Genomic DNA, 24,999 nt, shown 5'->3' with positions numbered 1-24,999 from the left:
TCTGTCTTTGATCATGGACCAAAGCCAAGAATGATGGGAGAGAAACTCTTTTCAGTTGTTATTCTTTCAAAACAAACAAAAAAGCCCTCCCAAATTAGAGAGTACTGAGGATAACCAGTTTTTATTACAAAAAAAGTTTACATTAATGCTTACATTTATAAGTCTGTTTTTCTAAGATAAAGTGCACATTGACCTACTATATAGAGTCAGAAAGCCCCTTAGGAGCCCACTATCGTAGAGCCAAGATCTCCTGTCTGACCTGACTTTAAGGGCATGCAAGGAGTGAAGTAATTTATATAGCTTTGCACACCGATTGACAAATCAACAAACAAGAAGTTGTCACTGAAAATGAATGGCTAGCTGAGGTCAAGCTGCACATCAATGATGAACTTTCAGATGATTTCTTGAAGAAAGGTGATAAGGCCTGCATCACTACCAGGTTAATCAGTGCTATGGAGAGTTCTCACAAGCTACAAGGAGTTGGACTAGGTCATGGGTTTTTTTGTTTTTGTTTTAACTGGATACCTTGAGAAGAATGCCATAGCTGCAACATATGGGTCTTCAATAACATTTTCAGTCTTCGTCGCTACTGAACCAGGGCCCCAGCTTGCTACTAAGGTGGGATCCGGACTGCTGTAGGCATTGTCTTTTGAATGTGATGTAAAACTAAGGAGCTGACCACTTGTGGTCCATTAAGATCCTATGTCACTTACTGCAACAGTGGGGATATTCACTGCTGGTCTGAATTCTCATTTAGCCCACTTAAATTGTTCTACAATTTTTACAGGATACTGCACTCATGTCCTGTCCTAATGTGCGCTGTTAAATAGCTGTTGTTTCATCTAGTGATAACTACATTTCAGTTATAGATACAGCAATTCCTATGTACTATGTGTTATATAAAATATATATAATGCATTAAAGGAATATTAACGTTGCAAAGTTAAGCAGTCAAATGTTAGTAAATGCCAGAATTAAGATTGTGTGCAGACTTATTTTAGCCTTCTTGTGCATATGCATTATGATACAGTCTCTACTTGCATGATCACATGCACATCAGTTATTTGTATCATCCCTCTTCAAGAGGTTTGCAAGGTTTTGTTATTACTGCAGCTCTTAGACTCACTATCCCTATTAGTAATAACTGGTTTCACAGATTTATTGTTACTATTCATATTCACCAACATATTTGCATGGACATATGTTTGAAACCAAGAAGAAGGATATTTTAAAGATTGTCTAAAGTGTCTTAGTAGAATGGATGGTCTCCTTCTGTTTGTCATACTTAGTACTTCTGAGGTAGTGAATACACAATAATGACTGAAGAATCCAGTGGTAGTTTGGAGTTTACAAAACACGCAGAACTTTTTTTTTAGGTTTCACAAAAGTTTCCTTGAGTTTTGTGAAATACTTCCCCCCCCTTAATTTAAACCATTGTTTTTAAACAAAAAATTAATTTAAAAAAGAACTGTGCTTTAAGTACTGCTGTGCTATGAAAACAATAAGTTATTCGTTTGATAGTCATTTTTGCCAAGCTTCTAGGACTACAGAAGAAATAAAATAGCAACATATAAATCATTCCAGCACTAAGGTTTTTCCAGAGTGAAGCAGAATTTGGACTTCAAAAATGTTGAATGATTTTCTAAATCTAAAATAGACAGTTTGGGGTCAATTCTATACAAACCAAATTTTCCTGCTCTCTCAGGAATAATTGACATAATGTACAAATGAAGTTGATGTTTTATCACTTTCCACTAGTAGATGGGAGGAAAAATAGAGACTGTCAGAAAGATTAGAAGTTGAACTTTTGGTTAGGATAAAATAATCACCCAAGAGTTCTACTTATTCAAAGCATTTCTAAATTATCTGAGCTTATTAGCAAAAGTTTTCAAAAATAGGTGGCTAGATCCATATATAGGCACTAAATATATGCCCTAGTTTTCAGCTGTTGAGCTGGTCCTATTCACTTCTATGGGAGCTGCCAGTGCTCAACAATTTTGAAAATTGGGTACTTATTTGGAGTTTGAAAATCTTCATCATCGTATCTTTAAAACTCAAATGGAAATAGTGCAAGAACAAGATTTTTTTTTGCAAGATTCTCAGTACTTCCATTTTTGATAGAATAGCCTTCCTCATAGTATTTTTGCAGTTCTGGTTCCGTACAGACTGGAATTAATGTATCCATACATTGTAGGAACTTAAAGATTCAGTTCAAGTTTGGCTGTAGAAATGGGTTAGTCAAATTGTAACTTGATAGAAATGTTTGCCTTAGGAATACGGGTCTGTGGCTTGTTTTTCTTTTACTTATAAAAACCCAAGTTAAAATTTGATAGGCTGAAAGAAATTTGGAGGCCCTCAAATTTTTCAGGGAGAGACTTATTCCTTTAGTCCAAGATAATGAATAATAGAATAAACATCTCATTTCTCCATCTAGGAGATAAGTGAAGAGTTAGTAGTAGAAACTTACATAAATCTCTGATGAGCAGTAATTCTTATACAGATTTAAAGGACTTTCTGTCTGTGATCATAATAATTTCACTGCCTGATGTGAGAGATGAGGAATGCATTTAAAATTCTCAGATTCAGTCTCTGAGGCTGCAAAGCAGAACTTAAGTTATTAAGATGTTTCTTCTGAAGTAAAATATAAAGCTTGGTTTGCACCAAGGTATGTTGGGTACATTCTCTGGGTTCAAAAAACTGACTTCTGAAGAAACCTCTTTCTTCATTTTTAAAGTAAAGTTAGTGGGAAACTCTCAAAAATCAATCCAATATACACATTTGAAATGTGAATTATTTGTATGATTACAAGTAGTCAGTTCTTTTACAGGTCAGCAACAGCATATGGCACATAAAATAACTGGCAGACATACTTCACCTGTGTGTATTGCCCAACACTTCCCTGTCTGACTTAAGAACACAGACAGCCAAATATGGAGCTGTTGAGGAGACAGGTTATATAAATTTGGTTAAAATATTTGCTTAGATTAATGCTCTGATTCTCAAACTGTGAGGCTGGCTCTGATTTCTTCTAGTGGAGGCGCAGATGTGCCTAGGGGAAATGAAAAAAGGAATATCTTTTCTTAAACAGATTATTTTCACTTAGGACTCAGCAGAAATGGACCTGTTTAATTAAGTGAATATTCAATATTGAATATTCAATTGACATATCAGCTTTTGTTGATGTTAAGTGCCAAAACTAAGAGTTCCAGCAAAAAAATGAAATTAACAGGTTGCTCTGTATTCTTCTAAAATGCACCATTTAGAACAGTTTCCCACTGAGACAATTTATCTCATTGATGTCAGAGGAACCCTAAATATTTCCTTAACATATAGAGAGGAAAAATCCTGGATTAGGACATAACTAATCTAAATCCTAACCTAAGTGACAACTTCCAATCTAAAATACAATATGGCCCGGTGTAAACTTGATTTTCCTGATTTATAATAAAGTACCCATTTCATTTGTCTCTGGACACATAATTTAAACAAAACAACAAAATTAGTTAACTGACATTAAATAAAAATAATATGCTCCATCTAGAAAATAAGCACATCATCAATACCGTATATTCCCCACTATCACCACCAGGCAGAGAGTCCTGTGAAAATAGATAGTCTTTACACCATGCACTGAAGGTTAACAAACTGGCTCTTTTGAACCAATGTGGAAGTGAATTCCAGAATTGTAGATGGCCTATCAGCAGCCACCACATATGCAAGTCAAGGCAATATTAGAAAGAACACTGCACTCTAGTTAATCTGAAAGATCGTGCTGAAACAGAGAGACAGGTGATATCTCAGGTATATATGGTCCAACCCAGATAAGACTTTAAAGATCACTTTCAACACCTTAAATTGCATTCATAGGCAAAAAGATGTCACCAGAAGCCACTATTTGCAATGCCTTGTGCTGCAATGTATATACTACATATTAGCACAGTATTTTACAAAAATTTTTAACAAGCATTGAGTGTATTGGTTGTCATATGCATGACTGTACCATGTTTTGTGTACCAGTTGACTGTACCACTAATCATCACTGGAATGAGATATTTAGCTTAATTCTGGCTGAACTGATGAAGGTCTACAAATGTTCCTCTACAGTATGGATAAAAGGCAACATGTTTAGCAGACTCATGAAGTTGTCAGATCCTCCTAGCTCCATCCTACAGTGCAGTACCTTACCTTTAGAAATTACTTCAAACCCTCTGCTCCTAGCAATAATCATGAACACTATCAGAAGGTGTCCAGGAATGAAATGTGGGTGTGTAGAACAATTTTGACACATCTATTAAAAACAAGTGAGCCAAAGCAACAACTATATGCTCTGTCTCTCCAATGTGTTTTTTCTTGTTTAGTACAGAAATAGTCTTTTGGGTTTATATCCTGAGCTAGTGTTATGGAACTCAGCTAACTTTTACACCACGTGAGGATCTTGCCCTCTGCATCTTGATCACAGGGACACAAACATTTTGGTAATTTTATCCATGCCTTGCTAGTGAGGAATCTTCCATTTTTAAATTTGATCTTGATCCTGCACAGGGATTGGCCCAAAGGGACCTGTATGCCTGTGTAAAGTCAGTGGGACCCCATGTGGGTGGATTGCTGTGCAGGATCAGCTCCATAGTGTGTTTGGTTTCCGGAAGAACATATTTAGAACATAGACAAAACTTGTAGAAAATCGGAGTAAACATGGATTGTAGAGCACTTAAGAGTCAAACTTTAAACTTTAAACCTTAACTATAGAAGAGTATATTGTGTTTTTGAAGAGGAAAAAAAAAAGCCCTCACACAAATATAGCAAAAAAAAGATACTGTACAATAATTGGTTACACCAGACATCTACTTAGATGCTTCACTACTGTGTCAGATATAAGAAATATAGGCCAGCCAACTTTACTGGTGACTTAAATTTGCAAGACAAAATTCACCTGTATGGAAATTAATTATTAGTGTATACACTTATTGAATCTTGGAATATTTCTGGGCCTAAAATATTCATGTAATCTTTTTTTGTCTTCAGTGCAGGTCTATTTGACCACTGAGTGGTATTATCTGGTGTTGGTTTACAGCATATCACATGTTGTGCTCTAAGTGAATGTTCTCTGATCTTCTTTGCTGTAATGAGCCATGTGACTTTATCAGGAATGTAAATAATTTGGTGGTCTTGAGAATGTGTGAGGAGGAATTGTGATGAGACCATCTTGCCTCTACCCCCAGGCACAAAGCTTTCTTATGACCTCAGTGCCAGTTCAGATGTGGTCTTCTGGTTTCAACCTCTACTAACACCAAACTTATCATTCTGTGAAACAATGATCTGGGAAGAAGGAATGACTGGATGGACAAAGCATATAAGAAAAAGTCTTTTTCACACACAACAGAATGTTGCATTCTTGCCAATGCCAAGTGGTGATTTTTAATAGATGGGTTTCGGAGTGGGTTTGGCCTACACAAAATGGGCATGAATTTGCATGTCAAGCGATTCTATAATGCTAATCACAGCAAGCGGGTAAATGTTAACAGGTTTCATAGACAGGCACATTTTATATTTCAATCAGTCTGATTTTTTTTTTAAACCAGAGATGTGTTGAATCAGCGATTCTATAATCCAGGATGTGGTGAAGTTATGATGTGCTCTAGTATATGTGAACCACATGGCTTTTTTTCACACAATTGTGCCTGCTGATTTCATAGGCAAGTTTTAATTCACAAACATCATAGTCCTATAAACCATGCAACAGAAATTAGCAGTTAAGATCTCTTATTCAATAGTCTCCAGTAATCTACTCGTGAGAATTGGTGTAGGATGAAGTTTTGCCAAAATGTCTTTTGTTCCTGCTGTTAGGAAGCCTTTGTAGTAGGAAAAATAGCAATGAATTTATGAAAAATGGGAACAGCAAACCTTTTAAGGTACTTGGCTTAGAAAAAATATTAGTTTAACTAATGGGTAAAACATGAAAAGGTCAGGTGATGGTGTGAGAGATTTAATGAACCCAGTGTATGTGGAAAGATTCATTGAATATGGTTAGCGGAGCTACAGGGTATTAGTAGATTAGAATAAAAATTCTGCCCTCTTCACACTGCTCTCGTTCAGTGAAATGTAATTTTCTGTGGGAAGATGTTTATTCATATAGATCAGAGATTCGCAGCCTGGAGGTCATGAACAGGTTTCAGGAGAGTCATGGCCACCCTCCCTTTCTTTATGGAGTGTGTGTGTGTGTGTGTGTGTGTGTGTGTCTTGTAACATTGGTTCACATTATGGAAAAGTTTGAAAACCATTTATATGGATGTTTGCTTACAGAAAGAAAGCACTGTGCTGGGGTGGGGGAGTGTGGTGTCAATGCTACCAAATTTGGGGCCCTTGTTATATTTAAAGCATGCCCATAAGCGTGACGATTTTGACACCTTTGAGAGGGCTTGAGATGAATTGCTTTTCAGTGGGTGCAGTGAGTGCCCAATATGACACATCCACCCCACTCAATCAGCATGATATCTCTTGACCACTCTCTGGTGGTTCTTCTAAACCAGTGGTTCTCAGACTTTTGTACTGGTGAGTACAAAGTACAAAGTGAGTACAAGCCTCTGAGTGCGACCCCCCCCTTATAAATTAAAAACACTTGTTTATATATTTAACACCATTATAAATGCTGGAGGCAAAGCAGGGTTTAGGGTGGAGGCTGACCGCTCACGACCCCCCATGGAATAACCTCTCAGTCCCGACCCCAGTTTGAGAACCTCTGTTCTAAACTATTCTCCCAGCCTCTTCCCCAGTTCCCTATCCGACCTCTGTCTTCTCTCTGCATTGATGGAACCCACCTAGGCTCCTTCAGAATATTTTTCCTTGTAACTTTTTCCACAAAGGGAGAATTTGTTCTGCTCAGGCCAGGCCTTCTGTTGTTACTGCTGCTGTTACTACTACTATGGCAGGTATCCCAATCAAGGATCAGGGCCTCACTGTGCTAAGCACTATCCAAACAAGGAACAAAGACAGTTCATGCTCCAGAAATCTTACAGTCTAGGTGTATTTTCTGTGCTTCTCTTCACTTAACAAGAGGGTTGCCATGTGACCTATCTTCTCATTTTATATTTATCCTTATTATATAGTTTTTTGTCTGCTTATGTAGCACTCATTACCATAGTATCTGAACAACATATGATGGGGAAAACCTCCCTGAGTGGTTCTTCCCCACTAACAAAGAACAAGTGTTCGGTGCTGGATTAAGCTATAATTAAAATAATTTGTGGATCCAAGCCTCTTAAGGCTTTCAACACTAGCACCACAGCATTCATGAGCAGTTTTGGGGTCCAACATTTGTTATCTATTTGAGCCACACATAGCGTTCAGCTATCCCTGATGACCTGCTCAGTGAAACGTGTGTGATTAGTTGTATGCTAGAAGCTAGGGCATGCTTTGGCAGTTCATATAGTAGGACAATATTTATTCAGTTCAGTTACTGATTTTTTTATTTTTTGAGAGGAGTGGAGCATCAAATCATGTCTCCCCCAGGCTGGTGTTTGACAAGCCTGTCCCAAAACCAAATCCATTTAAATGTTCTGAATCACTTACAATAAAGAAGCATTCTTAATATTCTACTTTACAAATATACATAATGTTCCCCCTGTGTACTAGCTTAAGATTCTGTGTTTACGACTGTTTCTTGGGAAAACAAACCCAAAAGAAGTGCTGCATGACTCTACACAAACATCTGCTGATTGGTTGAAGTTATAAACATGATTAGTTGTACAGGTTTAAGGAAAGGAAGCTAATCATATTCTTATGTCTCTCCAGGGATCCGAAAAGACCGCAGAGGCGGACGTATGCTGAAACACAAACGTCAAAGAGAGGAGCAGGATGCCAGAATTGGAGGGACTTCTTCTACTGAGATGAGAACCCCCACCCTCTGGACGAGTCCTCTTGTGATTAAGCATAGCAAGAAGAACAGTCCAGCTTTGTCCCTTACAGCAGAGCAGATGGTCAGTGCCTTACTGGAAGCTGAACCACCCATAGTCTATTCAGAGTATGATCCTAACAGACCTTTCAGTGAAGCCTCCATGATGACCCTGTTGACCAACCTTGCAGACAGGGAACTGGTGCACATGATCAACTGGGCAAAAAGGGTCCCAGGTAAGAAAACAGATCATTTGAACACTGGTTAACTGGAAAAGTTCCAATATTACATTTAAGCGAAGAAATTTCCTTCTCCCTCTCCCTACTCCACAGACACAGTTTCCTCATTATCTACAAATCATTCTTTTAAATATCCTTATTTGTAAAATTACAAACTTCATGTGGTGCTCCTTAGAAGGAAACTTCTGGGAAACACAGGTAAAACTTTAGGGAAAAAATCTTGTTCAGAAAAATTCATTACTGTACATTATAATATATTGTCTGGCAAATATACTAGGTAGCTTGGGGGTAACTGGCACCAGGATATAGTCTTTCATTGCCAGGTCAGTGAATCAAACTTTGCCTAGATCTGTCACAAATGCAAGTTATTACTGTATAAAAGATGTCCAGAGGCCTATGTGAAATGGGCTAGTTATCTTGAGTCTATTTCCTAGCACACAGGTGTCCAGATCACAAAACGCTACCAAATTTGGCACTGATTGGCACCCTTGATGACAGTCCAAGCAGAGAAACCAATAAATGGTCATTACAAACCCTCTTGATGTCTGAAGTCATCCGAGTTGAAGGTCATTGACAGAGTAGCGTGGGGAAGATTGCATTTCTGCTGGACGGACTGATCCTGTTCTGTGGATAAAAAGAAGATACTAGCCTCCAGAGCTATCAATCAAATGCTTTCATAAGCATTATATTCACTAAACATTTATTATGAATGCTGAATCTTTAATTTTATCACAGCACTTCTCTTTACTAGGCCTACTGGTACAATATACATAGTACTGTATTTTGCCTAGTTTAGCCAATTTTTAATCACTTTAATTTCATATTCTAGCCCTTTATTTCATTAATATTATGTAGATTCTGTGAACAACTGTTCTGAGAATGTCCACTACTACAGATTTAGTTAGGTCAAATGCTGTAGGTCATGCCTCTTTTCTGTGTCCTTCACTTAAACTTGGCAAAACTTTACTTAGTAAATCAATAACACACACAATCTGTTTTCTAGTCCTTATGTGTTCTTTTCTTTTTTAACCACCTTTCACATGTCACTTTGTGGGCTCAAGCTGTGATCAATGAGAAGCTGTAAGGGATGTGTCATTTCTCATAGAAACTTAAAGGAAATCACATGGGGAATTTTATTTTTAACATAGTTGCATTTTTAGGGCCTGATTCAAAGTCAGTGAGAGCCTTTCCATTAATTTCTGTGTGCTTTGGAACAGGCCTCTACAAAGTATTTTTGAAATAGGGACCTTAATGTTTAAAGCTATTGGTCATACTAATTTAAACACAGTAATGGCAGTGTGGACTAGAAAGGCTGAATTAAAAATCTCTGGTGATAGAGACTAGAATGTCTGTTGCATGGAAAAGAGAAGCACACTGCACTCTTGTCTAGTCTTGCTCTAGAAAAAATCTCAAGTTTTGGATTAATTTATATTTAGAGTTTATAGGAATTTGAAAATGGATATCTCATTTAAAGGAACTTGTCCTACAAACACCCTTTAACCATCTGAGGGCTAGACATAGTGTTTAATTATGTGTGATCTTACACTGTTGTGCAAGTTAGTGGAAAGCCTTCCTCCCACTTACATCCCTGTGAAAAGTCCAAGCACGGCAGCAGTCCTTGTGTCCCTGTGAACAATGTCTGCTCAAGATCACTGCTACTTGCCTCTAGTAGGACTGGTGGAGCTCATGCGACATCCTGTCATAGGGTATCACAGGGTGTTTGCACATCTTTCACATAATGCCTCTTGGAGCTCTCCTGCAGAGGTGCGTCTGCAACAAATGAATTCATAATGTACACTTTAAGGGCCACTCCAGGTTCTTCACCTTTGTTAAGATGATAGGAAGAAGGCAAGGATGTCTGATACAAGTGCATAGAAATGTACAGATATCACTTTGTTGAATGTGCATTGGACACTATCTGCCATTGCAGGAGTTAAGCTCTAGTATTGGGCATGGATACCTGTTCCTTTCCTTTCCCAGTGGCAGCACAAGTCAATTTGGAATGAACACTGGAATTAGCGAATACTGTTCCTCCTCCTTCAGTTTCTCTTCTGCTGCCACTGAGTAAAGGAACCATAAGAATCATTCTTTGGAACACAGTTCAATGGAAGAGTAAGAGGATGAAATATTTGAGCCTGAAGGAAGGTATTGAATAGACCTAGTATTTGCCAAATCAAATGCTTCTATCTAGCTGATCTACAGCTTTCTCTTATGTACAAGTTTAAACATGTTAGGTCAGAGTCATCCCTGGTATAACTCTATTAAAGCCTATGAAGTTACAATCGGGATGAATTTGTCCCATTCTAAATTAATTATTTATCTATAGTCCATTTTGCAGTGTTAAGTGAAGAAGTTAGTCTTCTATGTATCAGGGGGTAGCCGTGTTAGTCTGTATCTACAAAAACAACAAGGAATCTGGTGGCACCTTAAAGACTAACAGATTTATTTGGGTAAAAACGAAGAAGTGAGGTTTTTACCCACGAAAGCTTATGCCCAAATAAATCTGTTAGTCTTTAAGGTGCCACCAGATTCCTTGTTGTTTTAGTTTTCTATGGCATTTGGGTTTGGTTTGTTAATTTAATGAACCAAAATATATTCAGATAGAGAATAAATTGTGTTTGGGGAACTAAAATTAATTTTTATTATTGTAATTATCACTGATGAGAAATCCATAAAGTTGCTTACTACTGGAATACAGCTGTTTATGATAAAAAGCAGCATGTATTACTAAATATATGCCATTGTAAAAAAGTCTTCTGGAACTGGAAAATCAACAGTTCAGATTGTCAGCCATTTGTATGTATTACATGTTTTATTAGTATGTCATATATATATTAATGTCACTGTCAAGTGCCACACAACACAAAGAAAGATAGCTGCTTCCTAAGGAGGGGTAGAGAGACAAGGACTTACAAGGAGAGACGGATGAACATATGTAGCTCGTAGCTCTGCGTAGTGTGAAAGCTTGTCTCTCTCACCAACAGCAGTTGGTCCAATAAAAGATATTACCTCACCCACCTTGTCTCACAGATGAGCGTGTTAACTAGGGTATGTCTACACTACGAAATTAGGTCGAATTTATAGAAGCCGGTTTTATAGAAATCGGTTTTATACAGTCGAATGTGTGTGTCCCCACATAAAATGCTCTAAGTGCATTAAGTCGGCGGACCGCGTCCACAGTACCGAGGCTAGCGTCGACTTCTGGAGCGTTGCACTGTGGGTAGCTATCCCACAGTTCCTGCAGTCTCCGCCGCCCATTGGAATTCTGGGTTGAGATCCCAATGCCTGATGATGCAAAAACAGTGTCGCGGGGGGTTCTGGGTACATGTCGTCAGGCCCCTCCCCCTCCATCAGAGCAACGGCAGACAATCGATTCGTGCCTTTTTACCTGGGTTACCTGTGCAGACAACAGCTCAGCTCACTGTCACCATATGTCATCTGGGTGCCGGCAGACGTGGTACTGCATTGCTACACAGCAGCAGCTCCTTGCCTTTTGGCAGTGGATGGTGTATTACGATTGGTATCCATCATCATTGTATTCCTCAGTGAGTTCGGTCAGAGGCACCTGGGCAGACATGTTTTGTCTCCTGGAAACTCAGTCCTGCCGGCAGTCCTATTGAACCGTCTTGACGATGATGGCTAGCAGTCGTAATGCAGCATCTTCTGCCAACCACCCAGAAGATGCCGATGGCTATCAGTCATGCTGCACCGTCTCCTGCCAGCCTAAGATGTAAAAGATAAATGGACCAGATTTGTTCTGTATTCATTTGCTTCCCCCTCCCTCCGTGAAATCAACGGCCTGCTAAACCCAGGGTTTTAAGTTCAATCTTTGGGGGGGGGCATTCTGTGTGACAGTTGTTTGTGTTTCTCCCTGATGCACAGCCCCCTTTGTTGATTTTAATTCCCTGTAAGCCATGTCGTCACTCGCCCCTCCCTCCCTCCGTCAGACAATAGTTTCGCGCCTTTTTTCTGCCCAGACGCCATAGCACTGGGATCATGGAGCCCGCTCAGATCACCGCGGCAATTATGAGCACTATGAACACCACGTGCATTGTCCTGGAGTATATGCAGAGCCAGAACATGCCAAAGCAAAACCAGGCGAGGAGGCGATTGCAGCGCGGTGACGAGAGTGATGAGGAAATTGACATGGACATAGACCTCTCACAAAGTACAGGCCCCAGCAATGTGTAAATCATGGTGTTACTGGGGGAGGTTCATGGCGTGGAATGCCGATTCTGGGCCCGGGAAACAAGCACAGATTGGTGGGACCGCATCGTGTTGCAGGTGTGGGACGATTCCCAGTGGCTGCGAAACTTTCGCATGCGTAAGGGCACTTTCATGGAACTTTGTGACTTGCTTTCCCCTGCCCTGAAGTGCCAGAATACCAGGATGCGAGCAGCCCTCACAGTTGAGAAGCGAGTGGCGATAGCCCGGTGGAAGCTTGCAACGCCAGACAGCTACTGGTCAGTCGGGAATCAATTTGGAGTGGGCAAATCTACTGTGGGGGCTGCTGTGATCCAAGTAGCCAACGCAATCAAAGACCTGCTGATATCAAGGGTAGTGACTCTGGGAAACGTGCAGGTCATAGTGGATGGCTTTGCTGCAATGGGATTCCCAAACTGTGGTGGGGCGATAGACGGAACCCATATCCCTATCTTGTCACCGGAGCACCAAGCCACCGAGTACATAAACCGCAAGGGGTACTTTTCAATGCTGCTGCAAGCCCTGGTGGATCACAAGGGACGTTTCACTAACATCAACGTGGGATGGCCGGGAAAGGTACATGATGCTCGCGTCTTCAGGAACTCTGGTCTGTTTCAAAAGCTGGAGGAAGGGACTTTCTTCCCGGACCAGAAAATAACCGTTGGGGATGTTGAAATGCCTATCGTTATCCTTGGGGACCCAGCCTACCCCTTAATGCCATGGCTCATGAAGCCGTACACAGGCAGGCTGGACAGGAGTCAGGACCTGTTCAACTATAGGCTGAGCAAGTGCCGAATGGTGGTAGAATGTGCATTTGGACGTTTAAAAGCGCGCTGGCGCAGTTTACTGACTCGGATAGACCTCAGTGAAACCAATATTCCAATTGTTATTGCTGCTTGCTGTGCGCTCCACAATATCTGTGAGAGTAAGGGGGAGACATTTATGGCAGGGTGGGAGGTTGAGGCAAATCGTCTGGCCGCTGATTACGCGCAGCCAGACACCAGGGTGGTTAGAAGAGTACAGCAGGGTGCGGTGCGCATCAGAGAAGCTTTGAAAACCAGTTTTGTGACTGGCCAGGCTACGGTGTGAAACTTCTGTTTGTTTCTCCTTGATGAACCCTCTCCCCCCCTCCCGGTTCACTCTACTTCCCTGTAAACTAACCACCCTCCCCTCCCCCCTTCGAGTACCGCTTGCAGAGGCAATAAAGTCATTGTTACTTCACATTCATGCATTCTTTATTAATTCATCACACAACTAGGGGGATAACTGCCAAGGTAGCCTGGGAGGGGTGGGGGAGGAGGGAAGGAAAAGGACACACTGCAGTTTAAAACTTTAAAACTTTAACACTTATTGAAGGCCAGCCTTCTGATGCTTGGGCAATCATCTGGGGTGGAGTGGCTGGGTGGCCGGAGGCCTCCCCACCGCATTCTTGGGCGTCTGGGTGAGGAGGCTATGGAACTTGGGGAGGAAGGCTGTTGGTTACACAGGGGCTGTAGTGGCGGTCTCTGCTCCTGCTGCCTTTCCTGCAGCTCAACCATACGCTAGAGCATATCAGTTTGATGCTCCAGCAGCCGGAGCATCGACTCTTGCCTTCTGTCAGAAAGCTGACGCCACCTATTCTCTTCAGCCTGCCACTTGCTCTCTTCAGCCCGCCACCTCTCCTCTCGTTCATATTGTGCTTTTTTGCACTCTGACATTGACTGCCTCCACGCATTCTGCTGTGCTCTGTCAGCGTGGGAGGACATCTGGAGCTCCAAGAACATATCATCCCGAGTCCTCCGTTTTCTACTTCTAATCTTCACTAGCCTCTGTGAAGGAGAAACATTTGCAGCTGCTGGAGGAGAAGGGAGAGGTGGTTAAAAAAGACACATTTTAGAGAACAATGGGTACACGCTTTGACGTTAAATTTTGCTGTTCACATTACACAGCACATGTGCTTTCGTTACAAGGTCGCATTTTTCCTCTTAGATTGAGGGCCTGCCGGTTTGGTGTGAGAGATCACTCACAGCCATGGTAAGCCACAGTCTTTTGGCTTTTTTAACCTTCATAACATGTGGGAATGGTTTCAAACAGCAGCGCCCTCATTTCCCATACCAAGCACCCGTTGGGTTGGCCATTTAAAATGGGTTTGCAATGTAAAAGGAGGGGCTGCGGTTTCCGGGTTAACATGCAGCACAAACCCAACTACCCCCCCCAACACACACACACCCAATTCTCTGGGATGATCACTTCACCCCTCCCCCCCACCGCGTGGCTAACAGCGGGGAACATTTCTGTTCAGCCGAGCAGGAACGCGCACCTCTGAATGTCCCCTTAATAAAATCACCCCATTTCAACCAGGTGACCGTGAATGATATCACTCTCCTGAGGATAACAAAGAGAGATAAGGAATGGATGTTGTCTGCATGCCAGCAAACACCGGGACTATACGCTGCCATGCTTTGTTATGCAATGATTCCAGACTACGTGTACTGGCCTGGCGTGGTAAAGTGTCCTACCATGGCGGACGGGATAAGGCAGCCCTCCCCAGAAACCTTTTGCAAAGGCTTTGGGAGTACATGAAGGAGAGCTTTCTGGAGATGTCCCTGGAGGACTTCCGCTCCATCCCCATACACGTTAACAGACTTTTCCAGTAGCTGTACTGGCCGCGATTGCCAGGGCAAATTAATCATTAATCATTAAACACGCTTTTAAACCATGTGTAATATTTACAAAGGTACACTCACCAGAGGTCCCTTGTGTGCCCTCAGGGTCTGGGAGCACGCCTTGGGTGAGTTCGGGGGTTACTGGTTCCAGGTCCAGGGTGATAAACATATCCTGGCTGTTGGGGAAACCGGTTTCTCCGCTTCCTTGCTGTGAGCTATCTTCATTGTCTTCATCATCATCTTCCTCGTACCCCGAACCCGCTTCCCTGTTGTATGATTCTCCATTGATGGAGTCAAAGCACACGGTTGGGGTAATGGTGGCTGCACCCCCTAGCATGGCATGCAGCTCCGCGTAGAAGCGGCATGTTTGCGGCTCTGCCCCGGACCTTCCGTTTGCCTCTCTGGCTTTGTGGTAGACTTGCCTTAGCTCCTTAATTTTCACCCGGCACTGCTGTGCGTCCCTGTTATGGCCGCTGTCCTTCATGGCCTTTGAGACTTTTTCTAATATTTTGCCATTTCGTTTACTGCTACGGAGTTCAGCTAGCACTGATTCGTCTCCCAAATGGCAAGCAGATCCCATACCTCCCGTTCAGTCCATGCTAGAGCTCTTTTGCGATCCTGGGACTCCATCATGGTTACCTGTGCTGATGAGCTCTGCATGGTCACCTGTGCTCTCCACGCTGGGCAAACAGGAAATGAAATTCAAAAGTTCGCGGGGCTTTTCCTGTCTACCTGGTCAGTGCATCTGAGTTGAGAGTGCTGTCCAGAGCAGTCACAATGAAGCACTGTGGGATAGCTCCCGGAGGCCAATAACGTCGAATTCCGTCCACACTACCCCAAATCTGGCCCGCAAAGGCCGATTTCAGCACTAATCCCCTCGTCGGAGATGGAGTAAAGAAACCGGTTTAAAGGGCACTTTAAGTCGAAAAAAAGGGCTTCGTCGTGTGGATGTGTCCACGCTTAATTCGATTTAACGCTGCTAAATTCGACCTAAACTCTTAGTGTAGACCAGGCCTTAGGGAGGTTTCTTTTTTCTTCTTTTAAAGTTTGCTTCCTGATCTCAGATTCTCTTTCTCTAAGATAGTTTTGGGACGGAAAAGGAGTTTTAATGTGTGGTTATTGTGGAAGGTGTGAATCTTCAAGAGCCATTTGAACATGAAAGAGGGTGAGGACCTGGCTGTCACAGACTCACAGATCGTGCCCACTCTTGGCCCCGTGCGGTCCGTGGGGGGTGCCCCTGTTAGTGAGACAGCCCTTCTCGGGGGTCCACTCTCTCTCGGGATCAGGCCCCTCCATCTCCTGGAGCTGCACCTCTCGGAGCCTTAGCACACCTGTTTCTCGCCTTGGGCCCCCTCAGGGAGTCTACTCGCTCTGGACCCCCCGGGCCTTCACCCCCGAAGGGGTTGATGCCACCCTGTTCTCTAGACCGGAGTGACTCTCAGCCAGCATAAAACAGGAGGGTTTATTGAGGGTTGAACACAGCACCGGAAACTCTCAGGGCCTCAGGCCTGGCCTCCCTCAGCCCAGCACATCCCAGTCTCTCTGCCTCCAGGTGGGCTCTGCCTGCTCCCCCTCTCCAGCCCAGAGCCCCCCTGCTTCCCAGCTGGGCATCTGAGATCACCGGCCCCAGGCCCTGCCTCTGTCCATTGTCTTCACTCCAGGTAAACAGGGTCGTAAACCGGGGCCTCCTCTCCTCGCTTCTGTCCTCTAGTTGGAACCGGCTGGTTAGGTCCTCACTCTGCAGCCCATTGTCCGCCCACTGGCCAGAACTGTCAGCGTCTCCTCAGCTGGGCCTCCGGGTCACCAGGTCGCCAGGTCACCGGTCGCTGGGGTATCCATCCTCCAGGCCATCGGCTGGGTCCCCAAGTCCTCTCTCCGGTCCTCTGCAAAACAAACTCCCTCTCCCATCACCTCGTTAAACCAGTAACACCCAGGGAAACTGAGTCCCACCCCCTCCACATGCAAACCATTGAAACTCCACAGAAAACAAGAAAACCCCCCACTTCATCACATCTCTCCCCCCTTCGAGGCTGAACGGAGCAGGGTCACTTAGCCAGTGACCTGGGGAAGTTCAGGGTCCCCGCCCCGCGATAAAGCAGCCGCTTTAACATTGGCACTCCACCTCACATGGACCACCTCCATGTCATAACCCTGGAGGAGCAGGGCCCACCTCAGCAGCTTGGCATTAGCCCCTTTCATTTGGTGCAGCCATGTCAGGGGCGAATGGTCGGTGTACACGGTGAAGCGCCGCCCAAATAGATATGGTTGCAGTTTTTTAAGGGCCCACACCATGGCCAGGCATTCCTTCTGTATGGCCGCATAGTGCTGCTCCCGGGGCAGCAGCTTCTTGCTCAGGTACACAGTGGGGTGTCTCTCCCCCTTAGTATCAGTTTGCATCAGTACCGCCCCCAGCCCTGTGTCCGAGGCATCAGTGAACACCAGGAAGGGTTTGTTAAAATCCGGGTTTACGAGCACCAGGCCCTGGATAAGTGCCCCCTTCAGCGCACAGAGAGCCCTCTGGCACTGCTCGGTCCAGACCACCTTGTCCGGCTTTCCCTTTCTACACAGCTCCGTGAGGGGTGCTGCCAGGGAGCTAAAGTGGGGCACAAACCTCCGGTAGTACCCCGCCATCCCAATGAAAGCCTGGACCTGCTTCTTAGTCTGGGGGGCGGGCCAGGCCTTGATTGCCTCCACTTTGGCCAGCTCTGGCTTCAGGTGGCCACCCCCAACCTTGTGGCCCAGGTATAAAACCTCTGCCACCCCCACCTTGCACTTTTCAGCTTTTATGGTCAGTCCTGCATCCTGGAGGTGACCCAGCACCCTCTTTACCTGGGACACATGTTCCTCCCAGGTCTGGCTAAAGACACAGATATCGTCAATATACGCTAGAGCAAAGCCCTCCATCCCCCTTAGTAACTGATCCACCAGGCGCTGGAAGGTGGCAGGTGCCCTCTTGAGGCCGAAAGGCAGGACCAGGAACTCGAAGAGACCTATTGGGGTGGTGAAGGCGGACTTCGCTCTGGCCTCCGGGTCCAAAGGCACCTGCCAGTAGCCTTTAGTAAGATCCATGGTAGTGAGGTACTGGGCACCCCCCAACTTGTCTAGGATCTCATCGGTCCTAGGCATGGGGTAGGCATTGGACACGGTAATGGCATTGAGCTTCCGATAGTCCACACAGAACCGGATCGACCCGTCCTTCTTGGGGACCAGTACCACGGGCAAGGCCCAGGGGCTGGCGGATGGCTGGATCACCCCTAAAGCCAGCATGTCCCCGACGTCTCTCTCCAGGTCCTGGGCTGTTTTCCCAGTGACCTTGAATGGGGAACACCTGATGGGAGGGTTGGTTCCCGTCTCCACCCGGTGGACAGCCAGATTAGTGAGCCCAGGCCAGCTGGAGAACAGCTGCCGGTATGAATGCAGCACCTCTCTGATCTCTGCCTGCTGGGCAGGGGTTAGCTGGTCTGAGAGGGGAATTGATTCTAGCGAGGGGTTAGCCCCAGCCTCAGGGAGGAGTCCCACCAGGGGGTCCTCTCCTTTCTCCTCCCACTGCCCACACACAGCCAGCACCAACTTCTCCCTGTCCCAGTACGGCTTCATCATGTTGACGTGATACACCCAGTGGCTGTGAGCCCGGTTGGACAGTTCCACCACATAGTTCACTTCATTTACCTGTCTGATGACCGTGAAGGGGCCGTCCCAGGCCGTTTGCAGCTTGTTCTTCCTCACGGGGATGAGGAGCATCACCTGATCCCCGGTAGCATATGAGCGGGCACGTGCTGAGCGGTCATACCAGACCTTCTGCTTCCTCTGGGCCCTTGCTAGGTTCCCCCTAGCCAAGCCCATGAGCTCCACGAGCTTTTCCCGGAAAGTCAGTACATACTCTACCACTGATTTCCCATCGGGAGAGGCCTTTCCCTCCCACTCGGCCCTCATCAAGTCCAGGGGCCCCCTCACCCTCCTTCCATACAGCAACTCGAAGGGGGAGAACCCTGTGGATTCCTGGGGCACTTCCCTATATGCGAACAGCAGATGGGGTAAATACTTGTCCCAGTCCTGCGGGTGCTGGTCCATAAAGGTTTTCAGCATCCTCTTTAGGGTCCCATTGAACCTCTCCACTAGCCCGTTCGACTGAGGGTGGTAGGCTGAGGCCCAGGTGTGTCGGACCCCACACTTCTCCCACAAGCACTGGAGCAGGGTTGACATGAAGTTAGACCCCTGGTCTGTAAGGACCTCCTAGAGGAACCCCACTCTGCTGAAGATGGTCAGCAGCGCGTCTGCCACGGTGTCTGCCTTGATACAGTGTGCTCTTGTTGCCAAGAAGGCTAACGGCATTTTGGGCTGTATAAGTAGGGGCATTGCCAGCAGATCAAGGGATGTGATCGTTCCCCTTTATTCGACATTGGTGAGGCCTCATCTGGAGTACTGTGTCCAGTTTTGGGCCCCACACTACAAGAAGGATGTGGAAAAATTGGAAAGAGTCCAGCGGAGGGCAACAAAAATGATTAGGGGTCTGGAGCGCATGACTTATGAGGAGAGGCTGAGGGAACTGGGATTGTTTAGTCTCCAGAAGAGAAGAGTGAGGGGGGATTTGATAGCAGCCTACAACTACCTGAAAGGGGGTTCCAAAGAGAATGGAACTCGGCTGTTCTCAATGGTGGCAGATGACAGAACAAGGAGCAATGGTCTTAAGTTGCAGTGGGGGAGGTCTAGGCTGGATATTAGGAAACACTATTTCACTAGGAGGGTGGTGAAGCACTGGAACGCGTTACCTAGGGAGGTGGTGGAGTCTCCTTCCTTGGAGGTTTTTAAGGCCTGGCTTGACAAAGCCCTGGCTGGGATGATTTAGTTGGGAATTGGTCCTGCTTTGAGCAGGGGGTTGGACTAGATGACCTCCTGAGGTCCCTTCCAACTCTGATATTCTATGATTCTATGATTCTATGATAGAGGACAAGGCCAACGCCTCGGTGTAGCGCGTAGCAAAATCTACCACCACCAGGATGTATTTCTTCCCTGCTGAGGGGCCCCACTATGTCCATGGCCACCTTCTGGAAAGGCTCCTCTATGATGGGCAAAGGTCTCAGTGGGGCTTTACACTTATCCCGGGCCTTTCCCACCCTCTGGCAGGAGTCACAGGTCCTGCAATACTGTCGGATAGCGTCAAAGACCCCGGGCCAGTAAAAGTTCTGCCACAGCCTCTGCCTGGTGCGCCGGATGCCGATGCCCCGAAAGGGGGATATCATGGGCCAAGAACAACAGTTTGCAGCGGTACCTCTGGGGAACCACCAGCTGCCTCCCGACTTTCCAAGATTCAGTTCACCCTGAACCAGTCCATTCCCGGTACAGGAATCCCCTCTCCCACAGGAATCGCTCCCGGCGGTCCTCCCCCTGGGACCCTGCACTGCCGTGGCTAGCCAGGGCCCTCAGTTTCTCCAAGGAGGGATCCACCTGCAGCTCCATTTGGAATTCAGCTGCTGGGTCTGAGGATACAGCCCTGGCTGGTGGCGCCTCAGTTTCCCCACCCTGGGACGGAGGCTCCGGGCCAGCCCTGTCGAGACCTACCCTCGGCGCTTCAGCCCCCCCCCCCTCCCGGGGAGGTCCCGTGCCCCTTGCTGGCTCTGGCTCCGGGTAAGGACCAGGGCGCTGTGAGTGCCATCCGGCCAGTTCTCCAAGTCATTACCCATTAGCACCTCGGTAGGCAGGTGGTCGTGCACCCCGACCTCTTTGGGTCCCTCCTTAGCCCCCCATTTCAGGTGTATCCTCGCTACAGGCACTTTGACGGGGGGCCCAAACACTCCACTCAGGGTCAGGTAGGCATCGGGCACTAGCTGGTCTGGGTCCACCACCTTGGACCGCGCCAGTGTCACCTCTGCACCCGTGTCCCAGAACCCCTGGACACGTCTTCCCCCCACCTCAATGGGGATGATGTGGCGATTGTCCCCTGGGGACTGTCCCATGCTCACCCAGCGGATTGGATACGGGTGCTCTGGACCTGGGGCCCTGCCTTCCCCTGCTGGCCTGGCCTGGTGGTCCCCTCCCCCGGCACAGCCCTCTCGACTGCAGCCCCTGGGCCCGGCGGTGCCCCCTCTCGGTGGGCTTCCACCCAGTTAACACCCGGCGGGTTCTGCTTGGCTGCCATTTCCTTCATCTTCAGGCACTGTGCCACCTTGTGCCCCTTTTGGCCACAGTAATTACATCTCAGGTCCCTCAAGTCCCACGAGGGGGGTCGCCCCGCCCCGGCATTCCCAGGCACCCCTGAGTTGGGCTTCCTGGAGTCCCACCGTGGAGAGGGCTCGGAGTGACTCCCCCTCTGAGTCCCCGATGTGGGTCTCCCTCCTGCCCCCGATCTGCTGTCCACAAATTCATCTGCCAGTGCCCCTGCACTGCGCAGATCTTTGGGCTTCTGGTCCACTAACCACATCTTAAGGTCCGGAGGGCAAATGTCATACAGCTGCTCCAACCCCACCAGGTTATACACATCCTCTGCAGTAGTGGCCCCTGCGCCCTTCCCCCACTTGCGGAGATATTCCCCCAGCAGGTTGGTGACCTCCTTGTAAGAGACACCTGAGGTCTTGCGTACACCCCGGAATCGCTTCCTGTACGCCTCGGGGGTCAGTTCAAACTTCAGCAGCAAAGCCTGTTTGAACAGGTCATAGTCCCCCGTCTCAACACCATCCATTTGGCTGAACGCCTGTATGGCTTTGGGACCCAGCAGGGGGGTCAGACAGCAAAGTGGGGTCAATCTGGTTCAGTTCACAAGCCTTCTCAAAGGCTGTGAGGTAGGCATCAATATCCCCCCCCCCTCCTCAAACTGGGGCAGCAGTTTGGTGTCTAGATTCCCCACACCACTGGCGTCTCGGGAACCTTCCACACTTACCCCGCGGCAGGCCCTCTTGGCCCGCCTCTCGTCCATCTCCAACTCGTGCTTCCGCTGTTCTACACGGTCCGCTCGTTCTCTCTCTCTGTCCACCAGCCTCCGATCCTCTAGCTCCAGCTCCTTTGCTTTCAGCTGCAGCTCCAATTTCCACAGCTCCTCTAGGGAGGAACCTGACTGGGGTCTCCCTGTACTGACTGGGGAGTCAGGTCTGACCCACTCCCGGTCGCTACACAGACTGCCCTCACGGCTACTCGCCAGCTCTCCGGGCACCCCGGGAGCCCCCCTGGGGTCTGGAGACTGCGCCTCAGATGGGTCATTCTCTACAAGCTGAGCAATCAGCCGCTCCTTAGTGAGCCTCCTCACGCTCAGCCCTCTCTCCCTGCACAGACGTGCCAGGTCGCTCTTACGGAGCTGGTTACAGGCCATTTCCAGGCTGGTTCCGTTCAATACCCTCGTTCTATCACTGGCAGCCACTCACTGCAAAGCGCCTGCGCCCGCAGCCAACGTCTACAGGGTGCATCCACGAAACATCCCACTGCTGACACTACGTTGTCACGGACTCACAGATCATGCCCACTCTTGGCCCTGTGCGGTCCGTGGGGGTTGCCCCTGTTAGTGAGACAGCCCTTCTCGGGGGTCCACTCTCTCTCAGGGTCAGGCCCCTCCACCTCCTGGAGCCGCACCTCTCGGAGCCTTAGCACACCTGTTTCTCGCCGTGGGCCCCCTCAGGGAGTCCACTTGCTTTGGACCCCCCGGGCCTTCACCCCCGAAGGGGTTGATGCCACCCTGTTCTCTAGACTGGAGTGACTCTCAGCCAGCATAAAACAGGAGGGTTTATTGAGGGTTGAACACAGCACAGGAAACTCTCAGGGCCTCAGGCCTGGCCTCCCTCAGCCCAGCACATCCCAGTCGCTCTGCCTCCAGGTGGGCTCTGCCTGCTCCCCCTCTCCAGCCCAGAGCCCCGCCCCGCTTCCCAGCTGGGCATCTGAGATCACTGGCCCCAGGCCCTGCCTCTGTCCATTGTCTTCTCTCCAGGTAAACAGGGTTGTAAACCAGGGCCTCCTCTCCTCGCTTCTGTCCTCTAGTTGGAACCGTCTGGTTAGGTCACTGGGTCCTCACTCTGCAGCCCATTGTCCGCCAACTGGCCAGAACTGGAAGCGTCTCCTCAGCTGGGCCACCGGGTCACCAGGTCACCGGTCGCTGGGGTATCCATCCTCCCGGCCATCGCCTGGGTCCCCACGTCCTCTCTCCGGTCCTCTGCAAAACACACTCCCTCTCCCCTCACCTCGTTAAACCAGTAACACCCAGGGAAACTGAGTCCCACCCCCTCTGCATGCAAACCATTGAAACTCCACAGAAAACAAGAAACCCCCCCACTTCGTCACACTGGCATACTGGGTTTGGGTAATTATTCCATAGAAAAGGCAGCAGGGAAGAAACTGAAGTGGCAAAAGAACATGAATAGTGTAGTGAGACTGGCTGCACTGGCAGAGTAAAGAGGGCACAGGAGAAAGATAAGGACATGATCTGAGAGGTAGGGCAAGGCCAATATGTGCAGGCCATTTAAGGCAAGGACAAAAAGTTTAAACTCGATGCAGTGGGCAATGGTGATTTAATGGAGGGATTTGAAATGGGACTACCTACATGGTGGTAATTATCTATGTGATAAACTGCAGAGCCATCTCATACATTGTATTAATCATACACCTTTGTCCAGCTCATCTGCCTATTAAACTTATTGGTAGCCTCAGCACTCATGAGTTAATGCAGCTCCCCTGAACTCATACAGATAATACCTTTATAACATACTATCTTGTATTGTCTTTCTCTTACATAAAGTGAAATTTATCCCTGTCCAGAGGGCCAGCACACAACCTATGCACCTCTTAAATCAGACTTAGTAGTGCATTGGCCTTGTGCTGGCTCTCTGCCCAGCAGTAAATTTCACCCATGCTGAAGATATCTCTATAATGTGGCGCTTAATGATTGAAAAGGCTACGAACAACAATTATGCATCCAAACAGAATGTGAAAATACAACTGCCTTTCCTACTTTCACAAATATGCTGCAGCACCTGTGCAAAAGTCCAGATCATGAACTTTGAGGTGTTCATCATCTCATTGTGGGTGCGCTGTACATTAAATGCCTATTGATGTTAATGTGAGTTAAAAGTGCTGAACGCCTTGCAGGTTTTGAGCCTAAATCTTTTGCTCTAAAATTGTAGACTGGCTCTCTACAATCCTTGTGTTACAGAGATAGTCTATGAACACCAACATTTAAAGGGGATGTATCTAGTGATAATATTTTGCCCATTTATAGCACTTTACATTTGAATATCTCATAGTATTTTACAAATATTGATTGATGTATGCGTTACAGCAACCTTTTGAATTAGGGAAACATTATTATACACCTTTTACACATAAGTAAGCGCTCTATGACTGCATTTAAATGAGTTTCTGTTCTGAGAAATAATCTTGTGAAAATATCATGTTCCAAATGTATCTATCAACTATTTCCAGATCCAATTTCCTAAAGTTACAAGTAAAAGGATTTTTTTTTCTAACTGCAAACTCAGTCTGGGTTTTGAGAGTCAAGATGAGTATTTTTACCAGGAATAAAGGCAATTAGGCCTGCAATTACACCTGTGCAACTTAACTGACTTCAATGGGGTTGCATTGGTGTAACTAATTGGAACTTGGTAAACAGTTCTGTTAGTGCAGAGTAAAAAGCAGGCTGGGTTAATCCTGGTTATGTTGCCTTGGGGATTAGATCTGTTGAACAAAAAAGGAGCCATTTTTATAAAATCACTTTTCAGAGTAGAATCACATTTTGAGTAGCTTGATGAAAGTGCAGCGCATGGAGTCAGTGGAAGAAACAAGGACAGAGCCTAGCAGTGCTGAATCCTGGTTTGTTGCTCTAACCACTAGACTAGACTCTTACTACATTTACCCAGACAAACATGTTAAGTATCAATATTATGTCAACTTTTCTAGCTCAATAACTGTGCTAAATCTACTCAGTCATTTAACATGACATTTGCTAGGATCTATAAGGAACTAAGTAAGCCTCAAATGAAACAGCTGCCACTGTCACCGTTAAATTCATTTTTCCCTTCCGTTGATGGAAGTGGAAGCTATTGTACTGTGC

The 24,999-nt window shown here is 46.4% G+C and overlaps 1 protein-coding gene across 1 annotated transcript in view; it reads left to right on the top strand.

Annotated features, from left to right (window-relative positions):
- Positions 1-24,999, top strand: part of ESR1 (estrogen receptor 1) — a 177,462-nt gene that overhangs the window by 88,801 nt on the left and 63,662 nt on the right. Inside the window, exon 5 of the mRNA XM_026649757.2 lies at positions 7,789-8,124. Within this exon, the coding sequence (XP_026505542.1) occupies positions 7,789-8,124 (336 nt within the window). The remainder of the gene's footprint in view (positions 1-7,788; positions 8,125-24,999) is intronic.

This window comes from Terrapene carolina, unplaced genomic scaffold (assembly GCF_002925995.2).
Source record: "Terrapene carolina triunguis isolate 2854851 unplaced genomic scaffold, T_m_triunguis-2.0 Scaffold85, whole genome shotgun sequence".
NCBI lineage: Eukaryota > Metazoa > Chordata > Testudines > Emydidae > Terrapene > Terrapene triunguis.
This window is presented reverse-complemented; position numbering and strand designations above follow the sequence as displayed.